At 43.1% G+C, this 25,831-nt stretch overlaps 1 protein-coding gene across 1 annotated transcript in view; it reads left to right on the top strand.

Annotated features, from left to right (window-relative positions):
- LOC116579135 (zinc finger protein 345-like) overlaps positions 1-25,831 on the top strand; it is a 203,283-nt gene that overhangs the window by 162,971 nt on the left and 14,481 nt on the right. The window contains 2 exon segments of the mRNA XM_032324114.1: positions 24,766-24,892; positions 25,365-25,460. Of these exon segments, the coding sequence (XP_032180005.1) occupies positions 24,766-24,892; positions 25,365-25,460 (223 nt within the window).

The raw sequence follows: 25,831 nt of genomic DNA, 5'->3' as shown, positions 1-25,831 counted from the left end.
CTATCAAGCATCTTCTCCAATGACAATGGCATGGAACAGTTACAAGTACAAACCTAGAAAAATTACACCCATGTGAAAAATAAAGAACATGCAGCAGCATTACTCCTAATGGGCAAGACATGGAAATAAGTTGTGTCTATTGTCAGATGAGTAGATAACGAGGTGCATATATAGAATATTTGCTGGCTATAATTAACAATACTATATTGCCTATTTGAAAGTTGCTAAAGAGTAGCTCTTAAAAATTCTTATCACACGTGCAAAGAATTTTAACTGTGAAGTGATGGATGTTAACTAAACTTACTGTGGTAAATGTTTTGCAAGATCCATACATATGTCAAATCATTAAATCGTATACTTTAAGCTTATATAATATCATATGTAAGTAATAGCTGATGAAAACTGGAAAGAAGTCAAATAATCAGATTATTGGTTGCTTAGGCATGAGGATAAGACGATGAGAGTGGTGATAGCTGGAGTATGAAGTTTCTTAGGAGGTGATAAAATGTTCCATAATTGATAGTGGTTTGCTTACCTACATGTGAATTAGTTAAAAAGATACCAGTTGTACACATTCAGTGGGTAAACTATATGGCATGTAAATCATATCCAAATAAAGCTGTTTTAATTAAAAAAAAATTTATTTATTAATTTGACAGAGAAACAGCAGAAGAGAGAACACAAGCAGGGGGAGAGGGAGAGGGAGAAGCAGGCCTCCCACCAAGCAGGGAGCCCGATGCGGGGCCAAAGGCAGACACTTAACCACTGAGCCACCCAGGTGCCCAAAGCTGTTTAAAAAGAACTCAAACTAAGAAATTCCTGTATAAGAAAACCTAATACTAATGACAAATATCAAAGACTACATAAATTCAAGTAATAATTAAACACACACATAGATGCACACCCATAAGATTTCATATGGAATTTGGCATTTCACTTTCTCCTCTGTTTTAATTTTTGTGATAATACAAAAATAATTTTTCAAAACACATATTCTGGAAATTTTGTCAAATTAGACATACTATATGGTATTATTAGCATTAGTTAACATCAGCAGGCTGATGTTGGGTGAAGAAAATGTGTGGGTACTAAAATCTGAAGTTTCTCCAAAGAATCAATAGAATGGATATGCATGTATCTGTGTCTATTTTTTATCCATATTTCATAGATCCACAGATACAGAAATAGATACAGGCTTATCTTATATAGAAATAGATGTCTATCTCTCATATAGAGAGTGGAAGATTTCCCTTAATGAATTTGCTAATGCGATTGTGAGAGCTGCCAGGGCTGAAGTCTGCAAAGAAGGCCATCAGGCTGGTGACGCAGGGAGGTGCTGATGTTGAAGCTTGAGAATCTGCTGTGGCAGTGTGGCAACAGACATAGTTGAGTAGGGAAAAGCACTCTGAAATATAGAGGTAATTAGTACAATCTCTAGAATGGACTGTCTAGTAGGTGGTATGGCCTTATTGGGGTAAACTTTAATATAAACTAAATGGAAAAATGCAAATAAATTCTAAAAATAGTTGAACATCTTATAAAATTAGAATATTGGGACTGTATGACTAGTGCATACCTTCCACAAAAAGATAGGAAATCAGAATTGTGGTAGGATGTCTTATAATACTGATTAACGGTATCATCAAGGACTGTTATCCACCATGGATGTCACTGAAGGAGTAAGGAGCATTGCTACTTTAGGTCGAGATTCATAGCCCAAAAATGGAGAGTGATACAGTACGTAAGAATAAGGACCAGGGATAAATGGAGAGCACAGAATTTGAGAGCTTTGGGTAACAGAGCCACAAGGGAAGAGAGGACAGGATCCGTGTTAGTTTCTTAGGGCTACTGTACAAATGATCATAACTGGCTTGCTAAAGAACCCAAAAAATTGTCTCAGGGTCCTGGAGGTGCTTAGATGTCTGAAGCCAACCTTCTGGCAGGGCCATACTTTATCTCAACGATTAAGTCTCAAAGCTATCTTTGACCCTCCTTGGCCTACAGATGCATCACTCTGCCCCTGCCTTCTGCTTTACACACCTCTGTGTCTAAATTTCCCTCTTCTCTTGAGGGTGCTTTAGTCATTAAGCATCTGCCTTTAGCTCAGGTCAAAATCCCAGGGACCAGGGATCGAGTCCCTTTGGGCTCCCTGCTGAGCGGAGAGCCTGATTCTCCCTCTGCGTGATGCTCTCCTGCTTGTGTGCTTTCTCTGACAAATAAATAAAATCTTTAAAAAAATTATAAACTTATAAAACATCTAAATAAAGTAAAAATTTCCATTATTGCTCCCAATCAATACTAGTTTGATCTTCGGACTTAACAATTTGGGAGGTTGAGGTGGAGCTTCCTTCTTACAGTTTCAGACTATAACACACATAGACATTAACGTATTTTGTACTTGGTTCATTTACGTAAATATTGTCATATCAAACTTAACTGTCAGATTGCATTCCTTAATCAGTGCTTTAGGAAGCTGGCCTTTTTTTTTTTTTTTTTCCTTAAAGATTTTATTTATTTATTTGAGAGAGAGAGCACAAGAGGGGAGAAGGTCTGAGGGAGAAGCAGACTTTCTATGGAGCTGGGAGCCTGATGTGGGACTGGATCCTGGGACTCCAGGATCATGACCTGAGCTGAAGGCAGTCGCTTAACCAGCTGAGCCACCCAGGCTCCCAGAAGCTGGCCTTTTCACACTAGTAGAGATGAATCCACTGCAACATGAAAAGACATCATATCCCACAAAAATTATAAAGACAACATCCTTGTTGAAATTCTCATGTTTATACAATTATAGTTGAAGGTATAGGTCTACTCTTATGCCTTTCATGCAGTTTGGATCTTTGTATACATGTGACTTAACTGGTGGCCCTGGGACAGAATGTTGCACCATCATGACTTGCATTCTTACCCTGAATGTACAGTTTCTAAATTACCTATGAAAAACAAAGCAAAATCCCCATAGTGCCCTAAGTACTATGCTTCCACTGTTAGAGAAATTAAACTGGGAAGCCATAGATGGAAGTGTCTGTAATGCCTCAGTAGTGTCTGAAAGGAAACCACATCTCAATTCACGGTCATTACACTGGAAGGGAAGAAAATGAACCTAAGAGCGAACACTTAACAGTCAAAAAGCTTCCAAAATGAGGTAACTTCTTAAAGTATATCCAAACACTGTCCTGGCTTCCCTTCCACATCCTCTCATTAAAAACCTCGCCCCTAGGGCACCTGGGTGGCCCAGTCGGTTAGGCACACGCTTTCCAGCAGGTCATGGCCTCAGCGTCCTGGAATCGAGCCCCACAGTGGGCTCGGAGCCTGCTTCTCCTCCTCTGTTTTCCTGCCACTCTGCCTGCTTGTTCCGTCTCTGTCCGGTGAACAAATAAAACCTTAAAAACAAAAACCAAGAACCCCACTCCTAGCTCCTGCAAGTGGAGCATGCCTACACTTTTGAAAACAAACCAGCTGGTGAAATTAACTCTTGGACATCTGAAGGTACATACTTTCATCTTTTAACACCACGTAGTACCACCTCTCATGTTGAGAATGTTCTCAATGGCCCAGACATCTTCCCTGTGTGGTCACTGGGCGGAAGACTCCGTGTGACACATTTCCGGGCCCCTTTCCGCCCACTCTCGCACAAGCCCGCAGCATCTCAGTGCGACTCTGCCCTCACTTCCTCAGACGTAACCCTTAGTAATGGCTCCCCACAGCGCCTGCGCAGACAGAATTTCCCACCAGTGCTGCACGTGTGCACGGAGCACTTGTGGGACACACCGCCCCTCTCAGAGCCAAACCGTGCAGTCATGTGCTTCTCCCGTCAACAGTCGTGGTCTCCAACAGCACTACATCCGAATCCCATGTCAACCAGGCCCACAAGCCTGAGCTCACAGGCAAGGTGGGACCAGAGACTGGACAGACCAGTCCTCCTGCTGACCGAAGTTGTTACCACACCCGGAGTTTTGATGCCCTCTCCCTTTCTTCTTGCTAAAATTCACGCATAGGCACAAAGAGAATGCAGGGGAACCACTCAAGGACCTGAATAGGGCATCTTCCATAATGAAGAGTACCCCAGAGCAGGTGGGATCAGGGACCCAGCGTGGGTGGCTCAGTTGGTTAAGCGTTGGTCTTCAGCTCAGGTTATGATACCAGGATGGTGGGATTGAGCCCCATGTCAGGAGCTTGCTGCTCCCTTTCCCTCTGACTGCTGCACCCCCTGCTTGTGCTCCCTCTCAGTCTCTCTTTTCTCCTTTTCTCTCTGTGATATATATTAATAAAATCTTAAAAAAAAAATTGTCCCTTCAGATTTGGTTACAAATGACCCCTCAGACCATGAAATTGTCCTCTTCTGCTCTTCTGCCATTCCCTGATTCCTCCTCAGAACAGCCCAGAGAACAGAGTTCTGGGCTTATCTACTTCTGGGTTGCTTCGGTTGCCATTCACTTTCCTGAGGCACAGTCAGATAAAAGAGAGCAAAGGATTTCCAATTTGGGTAGTCAGTTTACCTTTCTAGAGAAAGCAGTGCTTCTAAGGTAATACCTAGCATCCCTCTTTGCATTCTCGGGATGTCCCTTGATAGTCCACATTTTAAATTTTAATCAAATAGACCCACGTTTAGTGGCTACACTGGAGAATGCAAGCACAGCATATCTGAGGTCCCACATGGACCATCTTACGTTAACACAACTCCTGGTGAGTTCCCAGGAAAGAATTTACTGTTCACTGTTCACTGTTGGGAGTTTACTGTACTGGTGAGTGTCCTGTCCTCATGAGGTCCCAGAAAAGACCACCATCACCATCCTGAAGGACCACATCCTGTCTTAGCACTTTAAATTTTATAGAAAGGAGGCTAGTGAGTGCTAATGTCTGAGCAAGTCTCTATCTGGAAAACAACGCGTATATATTACTGCAATGTTGACTGAGCACTAATTCTGTGTTCACAGGGAAGTTATGGTGCACCACAGTGGGAACATAATATATATGATGTGATTTCATCCCCATAATATCCTGTGAGCTGGGCACTAGGTGTTCTGTAATAACCATGAACATGTAGGTACTACGCCTCCATAGGTGGCTGTGTGCTCTGTCTTCTGTTTCCCTATTGTATACTATAAGATTGAAATATGGATGAATGGAAAAATGCAGAAAGGGCAGATTAGTAATTCCGAGAGTTCTCATAGTATTTATATTTTCTTAATAGGATAGAAAAGTGTTTGAGTTTTAAAGTATGTACCAGTTTTTCTGTACTTTGTAAACTCTCATTAGCAATATATGATTATTTTATTTATTTTTTTAAGATTTTATTTATTGGACAGAGAGATCACAAGTGGGCAGAGAGGCAGGCGGAGAGAGAGGGGGAAACAGGCTCCCTGCCAAGCAGAGAACCTGACACGGTGCTCTATCCCAGGACCCTGAGACCATGACCTGAGCTGAAGGCAGAGGCCTAACCCACTGAGCCACCCAGGCACCCCAGCAGTATATGGTGATTTTAATTCCTTCACACTGGTGTTATTTTTTTCTTTTGACATTTAGCCATTTTAGCAAATAGGCAGAGTCATCTCCCTGTAGTTTCCCTGCTTTCTAGGAGGAGCAGTTAATGACAATGTGATATATATATATGCCATGTAATATTACTTATGACATAAAAATATATAACATAGAATATATATATGACATAAAAATATATATCATAGAATATATTATGTACCAGACATAATATATAACATCTATTTTAATATTTGTATTTATTTATCTATCTATCTAGATACCTATATCCAAAATTCAGCCTTTAAAAAAGGACATGCTTCCATTTGGGACAAAGTAGGTGAGCCTCGAGGATGTTATGTGACAAGGAATAATCCAAACAAAATGACGAAAACTGTATTATCTCGATTATATCTGGAACCTAATAAAGTCGAGTCATAAAAGTAGAGTGCAGTTGTGATGGTCAGGAGCTGACTCGGGGCAAAATGAGAGATGTTGATCAGATGGTACACAATTTGAGTTATTCAGGATGTGTAAAATCTGGAGACCTTAAGTACAGCATGACAGCTACGATTATGTCCATTATTCCTTACCACAGTATGAGGGACCCCGGGGACTCCCACGGGGGCTACCATAAAGGAGATTACTTCTCTGGAGGGAGGAGAGTACCCTGGATGACCAATTCCTCTTTCTCTAAAGTGGTAGGAGACATAGAGTCTCATGCTAGCCTAAACCCTATCTACGTGGGACACTGCAGGTTTTAAAAGAGTCCCTGGCAGAGTGTGTCCCCACTGAGAATGACCGGACGCTCCCATAGGGATCCAGGTAGCAGAAAAGTGAGGCTTAGTCTTGGGCCATCAGGTAGAGCATGGGTCTGTGCTGGCGGAGCAGGATCCTCTGATGCAGGTGTGATGTGTCCTCTCCCTGAGCAGGGTTCTCTGGAGTAAGAAACTTCCACTTCATTTAGCGCAGGTTACAGGTAGCTGTAGTTGTGGTCGTGATCATAGGCATTTCTGTGGGTCTTAACCTTTCACTGTAAATGGATTCTCTGCCCTCCTGAAGTAGCATTAAGGCAGGGCCTAGTGTGGCAAGTTTTCATGGTCATTCTTGTTGCCACTTAGAGATTCTGCACTGACCCTGAGGGGCACCAGGCTCTTGAAGGACCATCAAACTTGTAACCATCCCCCTGTGGAACAGTCTTCACAACCCCACACCCAAGTAAATATTAGGTGATATAATATCTCGTATTGCAAGATACATATTCAAAGATATTTTGAGTGTGTCTGCATTCTTCAGGATACACTATTTCACTCCTGATAAGTCTCTGAAACTTGTCTATTGGTGCCATTAATAATACATAATTGTATGGAGAATTATGTAATAATTATAAAAGTATTCATTCTATAGCTATAATTCTGTATTTATTACTAGAATAGATTATCCAATTCACAATTTACCTACAATGGAACTGGCTTATAATTGTATAGAACACACTGTGAGGCATGAATATATAAATGGCTGGCATAGAGAAAAACAGTACATTTTTTTCATAAGACGAGAAAATTTTGTAATTCCCCAGGACACAGAGAAGGACCTGGATACACAGTGGTCATCACTCAAAAGAATAAAGGGACTGGAAGTTGGGACATATGCATTGATTAAGGCCAATTTCACTTCACTCCACATAATCTAATGAAAAACAGAGAAATTACAATGATGGAAGAGAGTGTATGAAAAGCTGCCAAGTTAATTTGGATCAACTTTTATGTGTTGTGAACTTAGCAAGATCTTTATTAAGTATCTACCTTTAATAATTACCAAGGTGTTTACAATGGAGACACAACTTACCAATGCAGTGAATCTGGGGGAAATGTTATCTGTGGGTCAAGTCCTAGTAAACAGCAGAGAACTCAGTTTCTAGAGAACCAGTACAAATGAAATAAATGTGAGAAAGTCTTTGATCAAAGCTCCAGCCTTATTAAATGTCATTGTTTCCTTACTGGAGAGAAGACTTACAAATGCAAGAATGTGGCAACGTTTTTAAGCACAGTCTTCAAACATGCTCAACAAAGAGTTTTCATACTGAGAAGAAACCTTCCATAAGTAATTAATGTGGCAAAGCCCTAACCAGTACTCAAATTTTTTGAATCAGAGAGTGTATACTGGAGAAAAACCTTACAAACGTAAAGAGCATGCAAAGCCTTTTTCCGAAGTTCTAGCCTTCCTGACATCAGAGAACGCATAATGGGTAGAAACCTTATAAATGTAAGTAACATGGCCAGCACTCAAAACTTCCTTGACATCAGAGAATACATACTGGGAAGAAAAGTTACAAATGTAAAGATTTTGTGGAAGCCTTTATTCCTCAGACTTCCTTTGACAGCAGAGTATACATACTTGGGGAGAAACCCAACAAATGCAGAGAATATGGCAAAGCCTTGAAACAGAACTACAAACCTACGTAAACTTCTGCGCGTTTATACTGGGAGAAAACCCCCAAATATAAAAAGTGTGGCAAAACCTTTGAATTTCAAGCCTTCCTTAACAGAGGACAATACATGCAGGGGAGAAACCCTACAAATGTAGAGAATATAACTGAATCATTAACTAGAGCCGTCACTTTACTATACATTAGAGAATATATACTGGAGAGACTAGGTACAAATGTAAAGAATGTGGTAATGTCTTTACCCCGAACTTAACACTCAGCATCAGGGAGTGTGTACCAGATAGAGGCACCTGGGTGCTCAGTCGGTTAAGCATCTGCCTTTGGCTCAGGTCATGATCTCAGGGTCCTGGGATCGAGCCCCGCATTGGGCTCCCTGCTCAGTGGAGAGCCTGCTTCTCCCTCTCCCTCTGCCCCTCCTCCCTGCTCTCACTCTCTTGCCCTATCTCAAATAAATAAATAAAAATCTTCAGAACCCTAGAAATGTAATGAATAGGGGAAATCCTTTGTTTTAAATACACATTTTGGGGGAAAAATAGTTTATAGATCATAAAAACATCAAAGATGTAAAAAATGGCAATTTATGTAATGAGAAAACAAATTTAAATAAATACCAGAGATTCACAGCAGAATGTACTCTTTTAAGACATTGATCTGGTCTAGATTTTCAGTGGAAACTTGCAGGATTCTACATCTTATGTCATCATTTTAGTTTTTCTTTACACCAAGGGAACCAGGGCAGGTTTGAGATGTTCTTCTCAGTCATCTGAATGTGGCCACCTGTCGGTCATAATTTCTAAGTGGAATCCCAGACACCTTAGCAGCTTTTGGTGTGAAACATTTTCTCCACGGTTTTGCATAGGGACTTCTTTTCTGGTTTCACAGAATGTCCAGAGGTCTGTCCATTGGCAACTCTGTCCTCTTGAAGGACTTACAGGTCACCATCATCAGTCCTAGGACTCTGGTTGGGAGAAGCATTAAGTTACAGTCCCGTATTCCATTGGCCCCTCCAGAGTCCTGTGCCAGACTCTACATGAGCTGGTCAGTATCACCGTTTCTATATACGTATGAGACAAGAAGAACAACAAATACTTCACAAACACTGCTAAGTATTGGATCTGGTTCTGTTCTGCTTTGTGACAAACACAAACTTACCCCATACGGCATTCAGATGTGTCCAGATGTTTCGTGTTTATGACTTACTATGGTTTCCATTCTGTACATGCACAAGCTGACAGGCCAGCACACTGCTAGGAACAATGCACACCTAGATCCTCTGCTCAGATAACACCTCCCCTGGTATCCTTGTCCTAACGGAGCATCTCTGTAGTTTTTATACCTTCTCTGCCATCATTGTGATTTTTTCTCCTTTTCATTAGACTGTGTGGAAGCAATTGAACAACTTGGCCTTAATCAATGTATGTTTCCCAACAGTCAGCCCTTTTATTATTTTCTTGAGTAATATTCACTGTGTTTTCAGGCTCATCTCTGTATCCTAGAGAAATTATAAAACTTCCTCATCTCAGATGAGAAGAAAGTAGTCTGTTTTTCTTGGTCTGTTTTTCTCCATATTCATCTTTTATATATTCATGGCCCAGAGAATGTTATGCACGATTACAAGTGATTCACATTTTAGGTAAAATTGTGAATAAGATAATCCATTCCAGTAGTAAATAATAAATTATAGCTATACAGTGAAACCTTTTATAATTATCATAGAGGGCACCTGGGTGGCTCAGTCGGTTAAGTATCTGCCTTCTGCTTAGGTCATGATCCCAGGGTTCTGGGGCGGAGTCCTGCACTGGGCTCCCCACTCAGCGGGAAGTCTGCTTCACCCCCTGCCCTTCCCCCAACCCCCGCTCATGTGCGTGCTCTCTCTCTCCCACAAATATAAATACATAAAATCTTTAAACACACACACACACACACACACACACACACACATATAATTATCATAGAAGCAGCTGTACAATTGTGTTGTGTTACTGGTCCCAGCAATAAGGTCAGAGTCTAATCAGTAATGCAACTGTGTCCTATAATCAGAAATACTGGAAATATCTTTGAATTTGTATCCTTCAACATGAAATATCATATTTACCTAACATTCATCTGGGTGTGAGGTTCTGAAGACAGTTCCACAAAGATAAGCTGACATGTCAGATGGTCCTTCAGGAAGCTGGGGTGAGGGAAACTGTCTCAGAAGTATGATGCAGCTGATGGCAGGTGAAGCTGCAGGGAAAGCTGGGTTTTGGGCAATGCAGGTTTTAGGCAGTGGAGACTAGGTGGTGCACATTATGTCTCATGTCCTAGGAGATATGTTGAAGTCTTGATAGATGACAATGCTCAAGGAAAACCATTAGTGTATTTAAGTGTTTTCCATTATAATTGAAATAGTGAACTGCAGGGAACAAAAGAAAATACAGGTGGATGTGTCAGCTGATAGACAAAAAGAATTATGGTGGGGAGCAAATAATGAACATTTTGTGTCCAAGTTCAAGTTAAATGGATTTGGTGATGTACTGGGGTTCTCTTGACTGTGTTAAGAGATGCTTTGATGCCAAAGCTTTTCTCTTTTGAAAGGGAACAGGTTACAAGAATAGTCTTTAGCAGTCTCAGTTTTAACAAGCAGTTTTATGGAGGAAATTCACCAAGCTTGGAAAATGAAAATGATGCAGTGGGGACAAGAGGCATGAAGTATTATCTAATAAGAAGTTGTATTACTTTTGAAATATCTAAGGGAGGAACAATGGACATGGCATTTAAAAAAGGGATATTTATTCAACATTAATTTAATGTAACTGTAATTATGTTTTAAAGCTATAATTTTAATGCAAGTTTTTATTATGTAATACATTAATCCTTGCAGAGGTGTGGCAGAGAGAATACAGAGAGTTCTTATAGAGTCTTCACTCTCTTCTCTTGTTACTGTGACATTACTGTGGTCCTTTATTTATTTTTTTTTAAAGATTTTATTTATTTACTTGACAGAAATCACAAGTAGGCAGAGAGGCAGGCAGAGAGAGAGGAAGGAAAGCAGGCTCCCTGCTGAGCAGAGAGCCAGATGTGGGGCTCAATCCCAGGACCCTCGGATCATGACCTGAGCCGAAGGCAGAGGCTTACTGAGCCACCCAGGCACCCCTACTATGGTCCTTTGGACAAAATTTACAACTAGGAATGGCACACTAACATTATAGATGCTTCAGAATTATTAGTATTTCACCAATTTTAATTATTTTTTACCCGCCGTGACAGGATTCTTTTCTACATTCATGCCCATGATTCTTGGTTACCCCACTTTGAAGAGTGAAGAGGTAGACAGAGGGGTGGGCAGCAAAACAAGGTTTATTGAGCAATGACGATGTGACGGGGGGGAGGGAACCCAAGAGGATTGCCACTGACCTTCTGTCTGGGGCTTCTATAGCTTACTTAGGAGGGCTCATTTAGCCTGATTAACCTTCCCTGAGCCTGTCATCTGTTACCTATCACATGGGAAAGGGTGGAGGGCTCCTTCCAGGGCAGCGTAAAGTCTTTTGAAGGGTGGTTCTCTCGTAGGTGGGGGCCCCTGTCCCTGATTGCTGCCTTCCACCTAGCCTTCATCCTCCGCAAGGATGCGATCTGGAATAGCACTGTGTGTGCATCGTATCTCTGCGATATCCTTTGCTCTGTATCAATTTCATCATTTTTTCCATAAATTCCACAACTTTGATAGGTTTGAGAAAGCCTACTCAGATGCTTTTTATCTCTAAAAATGAATTTGTCTGCTATTTTTCTCATGATTGGAATGTGTTTATAGATACTGTGATGAACACGGAGGTGCAAACTGATAGAAAAAGCGATTGTTTCTATTTAACTTGGTCATTAGAAGAACAGAGATGAAGAGCCATGGTCCCCACCATCCAGATACTTTTAGTCTGGAGCAAATGGTATGCAATGGACACCCCCAAATTTTGACACCCCCAAGTTTTAACTCTTAACAGACAGCTACTAACTGGAAACCTTACCAATAACATAGTCAATTACATACTGACTCTCTCTATGTATCTATATCTAGAGCCATATCAATATCTATATACTCATATACATTTATATCTCTAAGCCTATGTCTTATAATAAAAGTAAACTAGACGGCCACCTGGGTGGCTCAGTCGTTAAACATCTGCCTTTGGCTCAGGTCGTGATTCCAGGGTCCTGGGATCTAGCCCCGCATCGGGATCCCTGCTCAGTGGGAAGCCTGCTTCTCCCTTTCCCACTCCTTCTGCTTGTGTTTGCTCTCTCACTGTCTCTCTCTCTCTCTCTGTCAAATAAATAAATAAAATCTTTTTTTAAAAGTAACTTAGAGAAATATTAAGAAAATCATAAGGAAAACACATTCCCAGTGCTCTACTGTATTTATCCAAAAAAATCTCTGTGCAAGTAGCCCCATGCACTTCAGACCCGTGTCTTTCAAGGGTCAACTTCAGTTTCTAATAGTATTATCCCAGAAATCTCTGTTTATGTTAAGTTGCTTATTATTTCACATTATAAAATAGGGAATTGGCTTTGTATATAGAAAATAATCATACAAAGTTTCTGGTAGGCAAATTTAGGAAGAGAGAACTGGGAATATCCAATAAGCAAGGAAATCAGAAGCCTCAAGTCCTCTGCCTCTCCAGCGCTACCCAGAATTCTCTCCTCTGAAGCTTCTCTAGGTCTGGCGGCACCCTGGGTTCTCCCCTCACTGAACAGATCAGAGCAGGTCAGAGGTTTGGTTCGCTGCTCCTCCCGCACCTCAGGGGTAGGTACTAATGTTTGGCTGACACCCCAAATCAGATATATGGAAGCAAATAATAAGGGAGCAGAAGGCAAGTTAAGGACAAAGCAGAAGCTGATACCCCACAGCCTCTCTGCCGCCACACTCCTGGGTGGGATGTGTGTGACATTATCCCAGGAAACTCCCAACAGTCTTAACATTAATGTTTTGCTAGAGAGAAAAACAGCCTTAGCTTGACAACAGCAGGGTCTCCAGTATCCTGAGGATCTTCTTTAGCATATGAGAATCTTGCCGACCCCTTCTTTTGTCCTTACTTCCCCCAACTCCATTGTGTATAATCAGCCATTCCTTACCACATTTTTCTTCCAATTGGTCCTGTCTCTGTGCTTTAATAAAATCACTTTTTTTTGCACCCAAGACCCCTCAAGAATTCTTTCTTGGCCATCTGCTCTCAATCTCACCTACAGTCGAAGACTACATCACAACGATTGTGTGTTTGGTGCCTTATTTTCTATCTTTCTCATTACATTCTGTGCTTCAAAGTGGGTCAGAATGTGCCACTTTGGCATGTGGGTTATTTGGAGTTGACGGCAACCAAGACCCTATGGGCCCAAGAGAAACCTTTGCACCTCCCTTAACTACAGAGAGGAACCTAAACTGGAGGCCCTTTCCCAAACACAGGTTATTACAGGAGATACATTACAGGAGACACATGAGTGGTCCATCGTGTGGCAGAGCAGACGTCTAATTCCCAGCATCAGGAGCAAGAACTCATGTCCTCTTCAAGGGTCCTTCCAGCTGGACTAACTGTCAAATTGACATGAGACAGATTCACAAAAGAAAATCAAAGCTAATGGCATATGTACAAGGAATCTGTATAGACATGGAAATTTTAAAGACAAGCAAAATGAGGTGTATATGTGATTCCGAACTGAGGAGAAGGGGGTAGGGACCTGAGATTTCAGAGGAAAGGAATGTAGTTCACAGGGCAATAGGACAAGCGGGTGTTTGGTGGACATTTGCCGGATCATCGAGATGAGTCACTCCGAGAAAATTTATTTGTTAATAACCTTTGTTCTGGAAAAGACCTTTAATTTAGATTCTTCGATGTGATGAAGTGAGGGACAAACATTTCTCTTGAGACTATAGGATCTCAAGTGCTTTCAGCTCAAAATAATACAACCACCAGAGTGGCACATTCTGGTGAGGGGTGGGGACAACTGTCCAGAATTTCCTCTCCTTAGTACCCTGTCAACTGCATTTCTTCACCTTGAAATCCCACACTCCTGCTCCTACTTTTTCTTGGTTCAGGATGACGTATATACCTCATTTTGCCTGCCTGACTTTGGAATTTGTATGGGTTTGTGGATTCCCCATATGTGTGCTATTCAGTTTTATTCTCTTCTGTTAATCTGTCTCATGTCAATCTGATTCTTCGTGCAGGTAGAACAACCTTGTAGGGGACAGGAATTCTTACTCCCCAGAAAGGGGACAGGGCTTTCTTGCTCCGTGACAGCTTCAAGAGCCAACCCATTTAGTAGCTTGTTTTCTGATCTAGTAGTCATTCAAAGTTTTGTTTGTTTGTTTGTTTTTTAAGATTTTATTTATTTGACAGAGAGAAACATAGCAAGAGAGGAAACACAAGCAGGGGAGTGGGAGAGGGAGAGGCAGGCTTCCACAGAGCAGGGAGCCTGATGCGGGACTCGATCCCAGGACCCTGGGATCATGACCTGAGCTGAAGGCAGCTGCTTAAGGACTGAGCCCCCTGGGCACCCCCTCAAGTTTTAAAAAGTAAATACATTTATATTGTGAAATGGAAAGAGGACCCAGTAGTGTCTTCAGTTCTCTCCATTTCAGCCTTAGTCTGTATCTGTGAGTGACTCGGGTGTTCTCGCTAGCTTAGCTTTTAGCTCAGGCAGAAGGCCCAGCAGCACAGCATCCCAGGAAGGGGAAGGAAACTACACCCTCAACAGCAGGGCCTGCCCTGAGCCGGCAAGACCCCACATGCCCCATGCCAATACAGTGCTGGACCTGACCTCTACCACCCGCCTGCATGTTCTGCCTCGCTTTGTCCTTTATTTTCTTTATTCAGACCTGGAAGCGTGGTCAGTGATTCGGAGACCATCTTTGAGACGTCACTCCGCGGCCTTTGCTGTCGCGGCCTCTCTGAAGTAGATTCCTTTCTCGTTTTGCTCCCACTCATCTGTCCGCTGTTGGCCAGGGCACAGGGAGGGGCGCATGGGTGTGAGGCTCCTGGGGTCCCAAACAGACCAGGTTTGGCTACTCCTTGTCGACAGAATCCAAGGCAGAAAGACCCATGGTGGGGAGACTAGAGAGGAAGTTAGTTTGGGGAGACCCACACCCACAAGACAGCCCAGGAATGTCCCAAGGACTCTCTCCAAAGTGTTGAAAACACGTCCAGGTTTACAGAAGGAAAATGGGGAGGTGAAAGTGAGGGAGTAGCGGCAGGCAGGCAGCCAGGGTTAAATCTGTCCTTCTCTGGAGGTCAATGGGGGGGGTGGGGTCTCCCTGGCTCAGGGCAGTCCCAGTTGCTTGAGGGGTCGTTTCAGTTCCCCTCAGGGGATGCTTTGCCCTCAGGGTCTTCCTCCTGAGCCAGGAGACAGAAGGAACCCAGCTGGAAAGTCTGAGGCCACAATTGAGGCGGCCAAAGTCGTCTTTCTTGCCTTTGGATTTTGTCAGCGTGAGAGGCAGATTAGGTCTGGGACCCGTGCAGCTGGGTGTCCTTATACCCTCCGGTCCTGGTTACAACATAATTTCCACAGTCAGTGGAATAAAGATATCCTTCGGCTGACATAGTTAAGATCTGTGTGTGGTGGCGGTGTGTGTGTGAAAGGTGAGAACACTTAAGATGGCCTCTTCTAGAAAATCTGAAGTGTACAATACATTCCTACTAACTTTAGTCAGTACGTTCAACATTCAGTGTTTCTGCATCCTGCATAGTGAGCTTTTTTAGCTTTTGACCAACATCTGACCATTCTCTGCCATCCTAAGCCCCTGGGAACAAACATGCTAATCTTTAATAATTTTGCCTTTTTTTTTAAGATTATGCATCTCTGATTTCATACAGTGTCTTTTTTTCTGCGTGTGGTTTATTGAACTTAGCAAAATGTCCTCTAGGATGATTCTGTTGCTGCAGATGGAAGGATTGCCTTCTTTTTGGAGGCTGATAGATGTACTGAGAATAAATTAGATGAGGTACCTCTACCAGGAAGAGAGCTAATACCAGAGATGAGCTTTTTAAAAATATTTATTTATTCGAGAGAGAGAACATGAGTGGGGTTAGGGGCAGAGGAAGAGGGAGAAACAGACTCCCTGCTGAGCTGAGAGTCCGATGTGGGTTTTGATCCCAGGACCCTGAGATCATGACCCAAGCCGAAGGCAGATCCCTAAAGGATCTGAGTTACCCAGCCCCCCCAACCCCCCCACCCCCGCACCCCGGGGATGAACATTGCATAAAGAGCTGCCTGCCTAGGGCACCTGGGTGGCTCAGTGGGTTAAAGCCTCTGCCTTCAGCTCAGGTCATGATACCAGGGTTCTGGGATTGAGCCCCATATTGGGCTCTCTGCTCAGCAGGGAGCCTGCTTCCCCTCTCTCTGCCTGCCTCTCTGCCTACCTGTGATCTCTGTCAGATAAATAAATAAAATGTTTAAAAACAAACAAACAAAAACAACTGACCTGGGAACTTAAATCTTCTTGATGTCACCACTGATAGCACGGTGATTACTTCTCTTTTGAGTATCTCATCTCTGACATTTAAGACAAATGAGATGGTCTGGTTTTATTCGCTTATCTCTGTTTTTGTTTCTTTCTTTATTTGTTTTGCTCTTTTTTACAGTTCGGAATTTCTCCACATCTGAAATTTCTTTGAGCCTGGTCACGTAGCCCCACCTGTCCCTTACTCAATATCTTTGAGGTTCCCATGTTAAGAATTTTTTTTTCTCGGGGTGCCTGGGTGGCTCAGTGGGTTAAAGCCTTTGCCTTTGGCTCAGGTCATGATCCCAGGATCCTGGGATCGAGCCCCGAATGGGGCTCTCCACTCTGCGGGGAGCCTGCTTCTTCCTCTCTCTCTGCCTGCCTCTCTGCTTACTTGTGATCTCTGTCTGTCAAATAAATAAATAAAATCTTTAAAAAAAAAAAAAGAAAAGAATTTTTTTTTCCTCTTGTGAACCTGTCTTGTGTTTGCTTAACTATTAGAAGGACAAAGAATTGTGGGCCACCTGGGTGGCTCAGTGGGTTAAGCCTCTGCCTTTGGCTCAGGTCATGATCTCAGGGTCCTGGGATTGAGCCCTGCATCAGGCTCCCTGCTCAGTGGGGAGCCTGCTTCTCCCTTTCTCTCTACCACTCCCCCTGATTATGTTCTCTTTTTCACTTATTTTCTTTCTCAAATAAATAAATCAATAAAATCTTAAAAAAAAAAGCACAAAGAATTGAGAACAGATTAAAAAAAAAATGTTTTCCTCTCCTATACATTTATTCTGTTGGCAAAAAAATGACCTCCATGCTTCAAAGCCAAAACAGAAGTCAAAGGCAGAGTTTGGGATAAAGAGAAGCAGTACCTTTGCTGCTTTGTGAGGCAAAGGAGGGCGCAGAGGGCCAGGCTTCCCAAACCAAAAGCCCAAACCAAAAGGAAGGGTCAGGGGGTTTTGTAGGGAAATGCAGTGATGTGGGAAACAAGACATAAGAAAAATTATAAATTTCTTTTGTATTTACAGCCCATTGGCAAGTCTTTGAGGCAGGCAGAGTTACATTCCCCTAGGAATTCAACTGCCTGGATGTTAACACTCTGCTAAGGGCAGAAGGCAGTCTTAGCCCGACTCCCAGGATCTTTAAGTCTGCTCTACAGATAAAAATTCCTTTGGAAAGTTCTTTATCTCTAGCCCCCACCCCCCACCAAGTAACATTTTGGCAATCATCCCTACTGATTTATATCTGAAGGGCCTCATTGAGAAAGGGACAGGTGGGGCTGGGTAGGGAGTGATAGGGAGGGGCTCCATGATCAGGCTCACAGAAATCCCAGAAATGCTCACGCACAAGGAAACCAGGGATAAGTAAACAAACCAGACCACTCTGCCCTGGGCATTTGGGTTGGGGTCTTTTTATGGCAGTCACACTGTGACCAATGAAAAATAACCAGACCCCAAAGAAGAAGTAAGCCATTAAAGATATTATCACCAGTCCTTAGTCAAACTGAGGCCTCTCAAGAATGTTAAGGCCACTAGCTCCTGGGTCACTTCTGAATAAAAGACTGTCGATGGAGGCCCACATTGGCAACTCCATGAGGGTTGCCAGTCTCACTCTGGAGAGTTTTCATTATCCTTGCTTAATAAAACTCTACCACTTTATTCACTCCCCCTTGTCCTCAAGATTTACTCTTTGACTCCCTGAGATAAAAAGCTCACGCTCCTCCTTCAACAGGATCTACCTGGTTTTGACAAGAATTGTGTCTGTGCCGCCAGCCTTGTCGATCAGGTTTTCGGTGTGCCCAGATTCCTTAAAAAAAAAAAAAAAAAAAAGTCTAAGAAGGGAGGAGGGGAGGTTTCCAAACAAGAAAAAAAGTTACTTAGTTTAATATCATGACTCCCAGGGGCACCTGGGTGGCTCAGTGGGTTAAGCCTCTGCCTTGGGCTTAGGTCCTGATCTCAGGGTCCTGGCATCGAGCCCCGCATCAGGCTCTCTGCTCAGGGGGGAGCTTGCTCCCCTCTCTCTCTCTGCCTGCCTCTCTGCCTACTTGTAATCTCTGTCAAATAAATAAATAAACAATCTTTAAAAAAAAGATAATTTATTTTTTTTTAAAATGCCTCCCAGATGTTTTAAGGCAGCATTTTGATTTTGTTCAGCTTGATGCTTTTTTAAAAAAATTATTTTTTAAAGATTTTATTTATTTATTTGACAGACAGAGATCACAGGTAGGCAGAGAGGCAGGCAGAGAGAGAGACGGGAGGAAGCAGGCTAATGGTTTCAGTTTCAGTTACCAGGGAAACCGGAGTGAGATAACTTCATATTTACAGTGAGAAACCGCTGAACATTTTCTAGGATAGCTAAACTTAAGTGAAAATATTGAGGAATTAGAATTCCCATTTACTACTGTGGGAAACAAAGGCAAAGGAAAAAACATTGATTTCCTTACTGCCAGCCGCCCACTGAAAAGTCCTTGAAACAGGTACAGTGACCTTCCTCTCAGAGCTCAACTGCCTTGCCTGTTGACTCTTTGCTAAGGACAAAAGACAATCTTAGAATAACATTATCCCGGCCTCCCAAGATCCTGTGAGTCTACGTTAACATAAGAAAATTCCTTTGGAAACTTCCTTTATTTCTACCTCCTAAGATACATGTTAGCAATTATCCCCCAAACATATGGCCCACTGGTATACCTCTGAAGTGTCTAATGACTGAGGGTTTACTGAACAGTAACAAATGAACATTTCCTAAAAATAGCTAGCCCTTTCAACATCCTGGAACAACATTTGGATGTTCCCAAAATACTTTGCAGGCGTGTGCTGTCCTTACTCCCTTTCCAGCTTAAAAGTATATAATCAGTCACCTGTTGCAACCGCAGTGCAGCTCTATCTGCCCATGAGTCCTGTCTCCATACTTTAATAAAACCACGTTTTTGCATCAAAGATATCTCAAGAATTCTTCCTTGGCCAATGACCCCAAACCACAACATTCTACACCAATGGGAATTTAAAAAGTACATTCAGTTTGGAAAATGATTTGGCAGTGACTTATGAAAATAAGCTTTGCTAACCAAGGGGAGCATTTTATCACCACAAAATAGGTCTCTTTGGCCTAAGGCTTATTTTAACTAAACAAAGGAAAAGCTCTGAAACCCTGCAGAAGTTGCCTTTGGTAAAACAGATTTGCATTTGTTAAGGGAAAGCTACATTTGTGAGGGTGTCTCCCTCTGTTCTTCAGAAAGAGGGAGAAAGTGTCAGTCTCCAGAAACTCTCACCAGTGGACAAGGCACAGATTAAATAGCAGTAACAATCATGGACTTGGTCACTGTGCTTTGCCTGGTCACCTCCCCCAACGCTTCCCAGTAGGACACTGTGTGGAGTTTAAAAAATGATCATACTCAGAGCATCCCACCCAGATTCCGTCCGTTAGTGAGGGTGGAAAAAACAGTGTTGTTTTAGTGAAACACTCCCGGCGATTCTAGGTGAGTCCACCTATAAGCAGGAGGACTTCCCCTGAAAAGAAGATAGCTGAGCGCAGGCTTTGGCTCCAGCAGAGGTAGCATGGCCTCCGCCCAGTGATTCTAGAAGCATCAGGTCCGTGCAGCACACTTCTTTCTTTCTGCTCTCCCACAAGTTGTGTGTGTGTCTGTGGTTGGGAGGCCCCCTGAAAGCAGAGAAGGAAAAACTCAAAGATTAGTTTCCAAGGAGATATTCATTATTTCTGAATAGCTCTTGATACAAAAGGCTAGGAAATTGGACCTTTTCTGCATTTCAAAGTCCTACCTGGAGGCGAGTGGTTTAGAGGTGTGGAGGCTCTTCGTGACTTTAAAAAGGCATTGTCTCCTGACGCTGCTGTGATTTCTCCTAGAATCTGTTCTGAGGAAGAACGCCAAAGGACCAAGTGAAAAAAGAAATGGCCAGTTCTCAGGTAAGGCTTGCGTCTGAGTTTAGAGGCCCAGTCATCTTTTTCTCCTGAAATTCCTCATACTTAGAAATTGCAAATACTGACTTTTCTAGTTCTGATGTTTCTGCTTTATGTTTACACCTAACTTTTGAAACTTTCCAGAAATGATACTCAAAATTAGGTCTTTAAAAATGCTTCTCACTTATAAACGAGAGCCTTCTAACCCTTCTCTCCAACCTGGCTTCCAGTAGGCCATCAACAGTTGTCACTTTGAGGGGTGCCTGGGTGGCTCAATCATTAAGCATCTTCCTTCAGCTCAGGTCATGATCCCAGGGTCCTGGGATCAGGCCCTATGCCAAGCTCTCCACTGGGCAGGGAGCCTGCTTCTCCCTCTCTCATGTCCCCTGCTAATGTTCCCTCTCTTGCTGTGTCTTTATCTCTGTCAAATAAATAACTAAAAACAAAAACTGTTGTCTGCCAGTATTGAAAATAATCCCTTGGTGACAGATCCACGGGGAAGGTGTTAAGGATTCCTGTTGCTGATGGGGTCTGGTCCTGGGATATCGGTGGAGGAAAGTGGTCTTATTTAGGTCCCATCTGGAAGCATTACACCTCTGTATAGACTAGGAGTAAAAAAATGCAGATAAGCAGTGGATATGAGACCCAGAATAATGTGGGACATTCTCTGGAAAAAAAAAAAGGGTGGGGGCGAGGTCCATACCCTTTAGCATGTGGAAAACATACTGTATCTAAAATATACTATAGGGGCACCTATAGTATATAGGTGGCTCAGTGGGTTAAGCCTCTGCCTTCAGCTCAGGTCATGATCTCAGGGCCCTGGGATCGAGCCCCGCATCGGGCTCTCTGCTTGTCAGGGAGCCTGCTTCCTCCCCTCTCTCTCTGCCTGCCTCTCTGCCTACTTGTGATCTCTCTCTGTGAAATAAATAAATAAAATCTTAAAAAAATAAAATATACTATATATTCCAGGACAGGGAAAGTATATGTGATCAAAGTGTGCATAAATCCAGTGTATTCCCATAATTTCATTGACATTCTGATTTGCTTCTTAAGGGAATACAAGAATGCGGTACCTACATGGGGTGTCTCTTGAGTAGATGGGGGCTCTTAAATGTCGGGTGATGATCATGTGTGGGCCAGGCTAGGGGAAGCAAGAGAACACACCTGAGGCAGAACAAAGGAGCTAGAAGTTCATTGGATACACAGCAAGGGAGCACGGGGCAAAAACTAGGAGAGAGGCTGTCTGCCAGCAGGTGGTGGGTGGGACCTGTTTTTACAGGGGGAAGATGAGGAGGTATGGAGACAGATGGAATATTCCCTTTTTTGGGACTGGGACCTGGCTCTAAGTAGCCCATTGGTTACTTAGGGCCTATGGCTGTTTGGGGGTGGGTCGCCTGATGGGCCGGTCCCTGTTCAGGCAGGTAATCACCGGGCCTTTTCCCATTCCAGTGCTCAAGCCTGTTTGCCTAAAAGTGGCCTCAACAAAGAACACACCTTTGCAGGGTTCTTGTCTGTCTGGAGCAGAAGAAAGAATCTTGGACACAAAATGGTGAAGGGATAGTGTATCAAGTGAAGGGGAGAACAGAAAGAGAGCCTTCTAGAGTGAGAGGGTTCTGGAGTGGGTTGCCACAGAGCACTTTTATGGTGGTTCTTTTATAGAAAAGTGACCAGGGCACTTCATTCTTCTTGATGTCACCCCCAGTAACACCATGATTACTTTTCCTTTGAATATCTCATCTCTGATGTTTAAAACAAACAAGGTGGTCTGGTTCTGTTCCCTTATCTCTGGTTTTCTTGTGCCTCCTCATTCCTGGGATTTTTGGTGAGCCTGTTCACTTAGCCCATTACCTATCCATCCCCACCCAGCCCGGCCAGTCCCTTACTCAACACTAATAGTCATAGGTCCTTCAGTGTGCCTTAGGCACTCATACCAACTTGTTTCATCACAGCTGATGTTAAGTTCTTTTAATGGCTTGATGCTTTATGCCAGACAGCCCCCCAGTAATGCTCATATGTTCCTTCTTACATTCATGAGGGTCTTTGATGGATTTCCTGAGTGATGTGCAGAAACCATCATGTTTCAGTTGGAAATTCCTTAGTTTCTCTTTGCTTGTAGTGTCTGATCAGGAGAACAAAGCTAAATAAATGTAGAGGAAAATGAAATGTCCTTACAACGTGCCACCCACTGATAAACATTAGAGACAAGCAAAGTGTGGCTTTCTTCAAGGAATTCACAGGTGCCTTTGTGTAATGCTTTGCTAGAGGCAAAAGCTACCTCAGGTGGACAATAGTCAGACCTCCAGGATCCTGTAGGTTTTATTCAATATATGAAAATCCCTTCGAAGTTTCTTTTATCTCTTATCCCCTTAACGGAAAAGCATATAAACAATGCCTTCTCAAAATCACAGTGTAGCTCTTTCTGCCAATGGGTCCTGTCCCTGAGGCTTAATAAAAACAGGGTTTTTTTTGTTGTTGCTGTTTTTGTTTTTAACCAATAATGCCTTAAGAATCCTTTCTTGACCATTTGCTCACAAGCCACCTCACATGAGTTTGCACTGGGCAGGTGAAGGCTCCCACCTTGCTGTAGTTGGTAGCACGGACTTCTGGGAGTAGAGGATCTGACTCAGTCAGACCTCCCTCTTACGAGTTTTTACTTGATTCCACACTCATGTCATAGACATACTCTTCAAAAAAAAAATAGATATTGTTTATGTTTATTTTAGAGTGAGAGAGATGGTGTGTGTGAGAGAAAGAGGGAGGTTGATCCAGGGTAGAGGCAGAGGGGAAGGGAGAGACTTTCCAGCTGACTCTGTGCTGAGTAGATCCCAGAACCCTGAGACCATGACCATGACCTGAGTTCCAAAGTCAAGAGTAAGATGCTAACCCATTGTGCCACCCAGGCACTCTATTTCCTCCTTTGTATTTTCAGAAGAAGAAAACAAGAATCACATAATTAACATGTTTGAGGATCTTAAAATCCTGAAATAGGTCACAGATGATGATTGAAACCAAAGCGTTCGATGAAATACTGTGTAGTGGGATCTTCAAGCAGGGGCGTCAAGAGAGAATTCTGGAGATGCTCTATGGTACCAGAGAGTAGGTTTATTGCAGTAGCGTAGGGACAGGACCTGTGGGTAGAAGGAGCTGCAGGTCAGCCCCATGAAGCTGGTGGTTATGTGCGCAGTGTTCAAGGGGGGAGGGTAGGTGCACAGAGTATTAGATCACAAGTGTTTGTTCATATTTGTAGGTGTAAAACTACTTTTGTAAGATTTCTCCGATGTTATTGTTCAATTCGATATTAATATTGGTGAGATGTACAGGGAGTCAAGAGACCCTTTAAGAATGTAGCAAGCAGGGGTGCATGGGTGGCTCAGTGGGTTAAGCCTCTGCCTTGGGCTCAGGTCATGATCCTGGAGTTCCGGGATCGAGTCCTGCATCAGGCTCCCTGGTTGGCAGGGAGTCTGCTTCTCCCTCTGACCCTCCTTCTTCTCATGTTCTCTCTCTCTCGTTCTCTCAAATAAAAAATAAAATTTAAAAAAAAAAAAAAGAACATAGCAATTAGTGTATTTTTTATTTTTAGCAGAACTAGGAAGCCTGTGGGTCAGCTTTCTGAGTTAAAGGTAAATGTTTTTCTGCTTGTATCCCTCATCATACTACCCGTGTAAACAAGAGCTGTTTTTAAAAAAGATTTTTGGGATTTATTTATTTGACAGAGAGGGAGAGAGATCACAAGCAGGCAGAGAGGCAGTCAGAGAGAGGGAAGCAGGCTCTCTGCTCAGCAGAGAGCCTGATGTGGGGCTCAATCCCAGGAGCCTGAGATCATGACCTGAGACGAAGACAGAGGCCCAACCCTCTGAGCCACACAGGTGCCCCAATAATAGCTGTTTTATCTGTATCATTCTCTGTGTTTGTGTTGATACTGGGAATAAAAGACAGAGGCAGCATCATGTGAGCACATGTAAGTCTCATGTGAATGAAAATAGTTCTTGAGTTAATCACCGTGAGGTTTTCTACTCTACCACTTTTTTTTTTTTAAAGATTTTATTTATTTATTTGACAGACAGAGATCACAAGCAAGCAGAGAGGGAGGCGGAGGGAGAGGGGGAAGCAGGCTTCACGCTGAGCAGAGAGCCCGATGTGGGGCTGAATCCCAGGACCCTGAGATCAGGACCAGAGCCGAAGGCAGAGGCTTAACCCACTGAGCCACCCAGGCGCCCCTAGTCCTTAACCTTCTATTGCGTGGTTTCTGTTTTCACCACAGGAGCCTCTCTCCATGGGGTGTTTTGGCTAAAGTAAAGGGTAAGGGGAAAAGAAGAGGTTAACTCAAATGTGGAATAAAGTTTGGTGGGTACAGTGAGATAAGCAGTGACGGTCAGGTGTTGGGGTCTAGCTGGTGACATTAACTCCTCTTTCAACTTAGGGACCATTGTGAACTCTGTCAATGGCCTCTTGGTGACTGTGGTATTTATTGCAGGGACAGCTGACCTTCAGGGATGTGGCCATAGAATTCTCCGAGGAGGAGTGGGGACGCCTGACCCACACTCAGCGGCAACTGTACAGGGATGTGATGTTGGAGAACTATGGACACCTGCTCTTCTTGGGTGAGAATGACTCCTTGCAGATTTCCCAGACCCACACTCAGGGTTTCATTCTCCTTTGAAGACTGTCTCTTGGATGATTCCTCTTTGCATAACTGGAGATCAGATCACTACACTAAAGAACACAAGTAAGGATTGGTAGGTGTAGACAAAAACCTCCTGACCTTAGCCTCCCCTTCCTTCAGGTAACAACATTTCTATAGATGAGTGGCTGTTGAATGCCTGATGTGGCATAAAATGGTACCGCCTGCAATTAAACTCCAGTTTTCACTCCTTATTATTGTATTGGCAGTACTTAGAAGCGCAAGTTAGGATGTGACTCTTTGAAAGTCCTTCATGTTCTACAGGGGCTGCTGGTTAACAGTGTTTGGTAAATCATCTTTTAGAATTCTGCAGTGTTCTCTCTTCTCTGCTGATGCAGTGTGGATTGAAAGACTCTCCAGCAATATGTATATTCGATTTCTCTTTTAAACAGGTCTCATTGTGTCAAAGCCTGATTTGGTCTCCTTTTTGGAGCAAAAGAAGGACCCTTCGGATGTGAAGAGAAAGAAGACAGTGGTCTTTGATCCAGGTAGGTGGGAATGGATGAAGCAGATGTCAGAGGTGAAGTCCAAGTCTGAAGGAGGAAGGTAAACCTTCAAATGTGGTTCTGGTAGCTCTGCTTGAATGAAAATCAGGTGAAGAAGCCCCATTTTGTCTCTGTCTCTCCCAGAGGGACATCTGTGAGCCAACATCCTCATGCTTTTATTTTCTCTAAGGATTCTGCTTCAGCTCCAGTGATGGTCCATCCTGTCCACAGGGAGGACCAGGAGCCTCTCCTTGGACTGGGAGGGTCTCCATAATCTGAGAGCTCTTCATTGCTTTGAGGGTGTTGGGAAAGTCTCCCTTATTTCTGAGGGTCTCTGTGCTAAGTCTCTTCTAAGTTCTGTTTTGCTTCGTGTG

This window comes from Mustela erminea, chromosome 19 (genome assembly GCF_009829155.1).
Source record: "Mustela erminea isolate mMusErm1 chromosome 19, mMusErm1.Pri, whole genome shotgun sequence".
Taxonomy (NCBI): domain Eukaryota; kingdom Metazoa; phylum Chordata; class Mammalia; order Carnivora; family Mustelidae; genus Mustela; species Mustela erminea.
The sequence above is the reverse complement of the archived record's forward strand: the minus strand, read 5'-3'. Positions and strand labels throughout refer to the sequence as shown.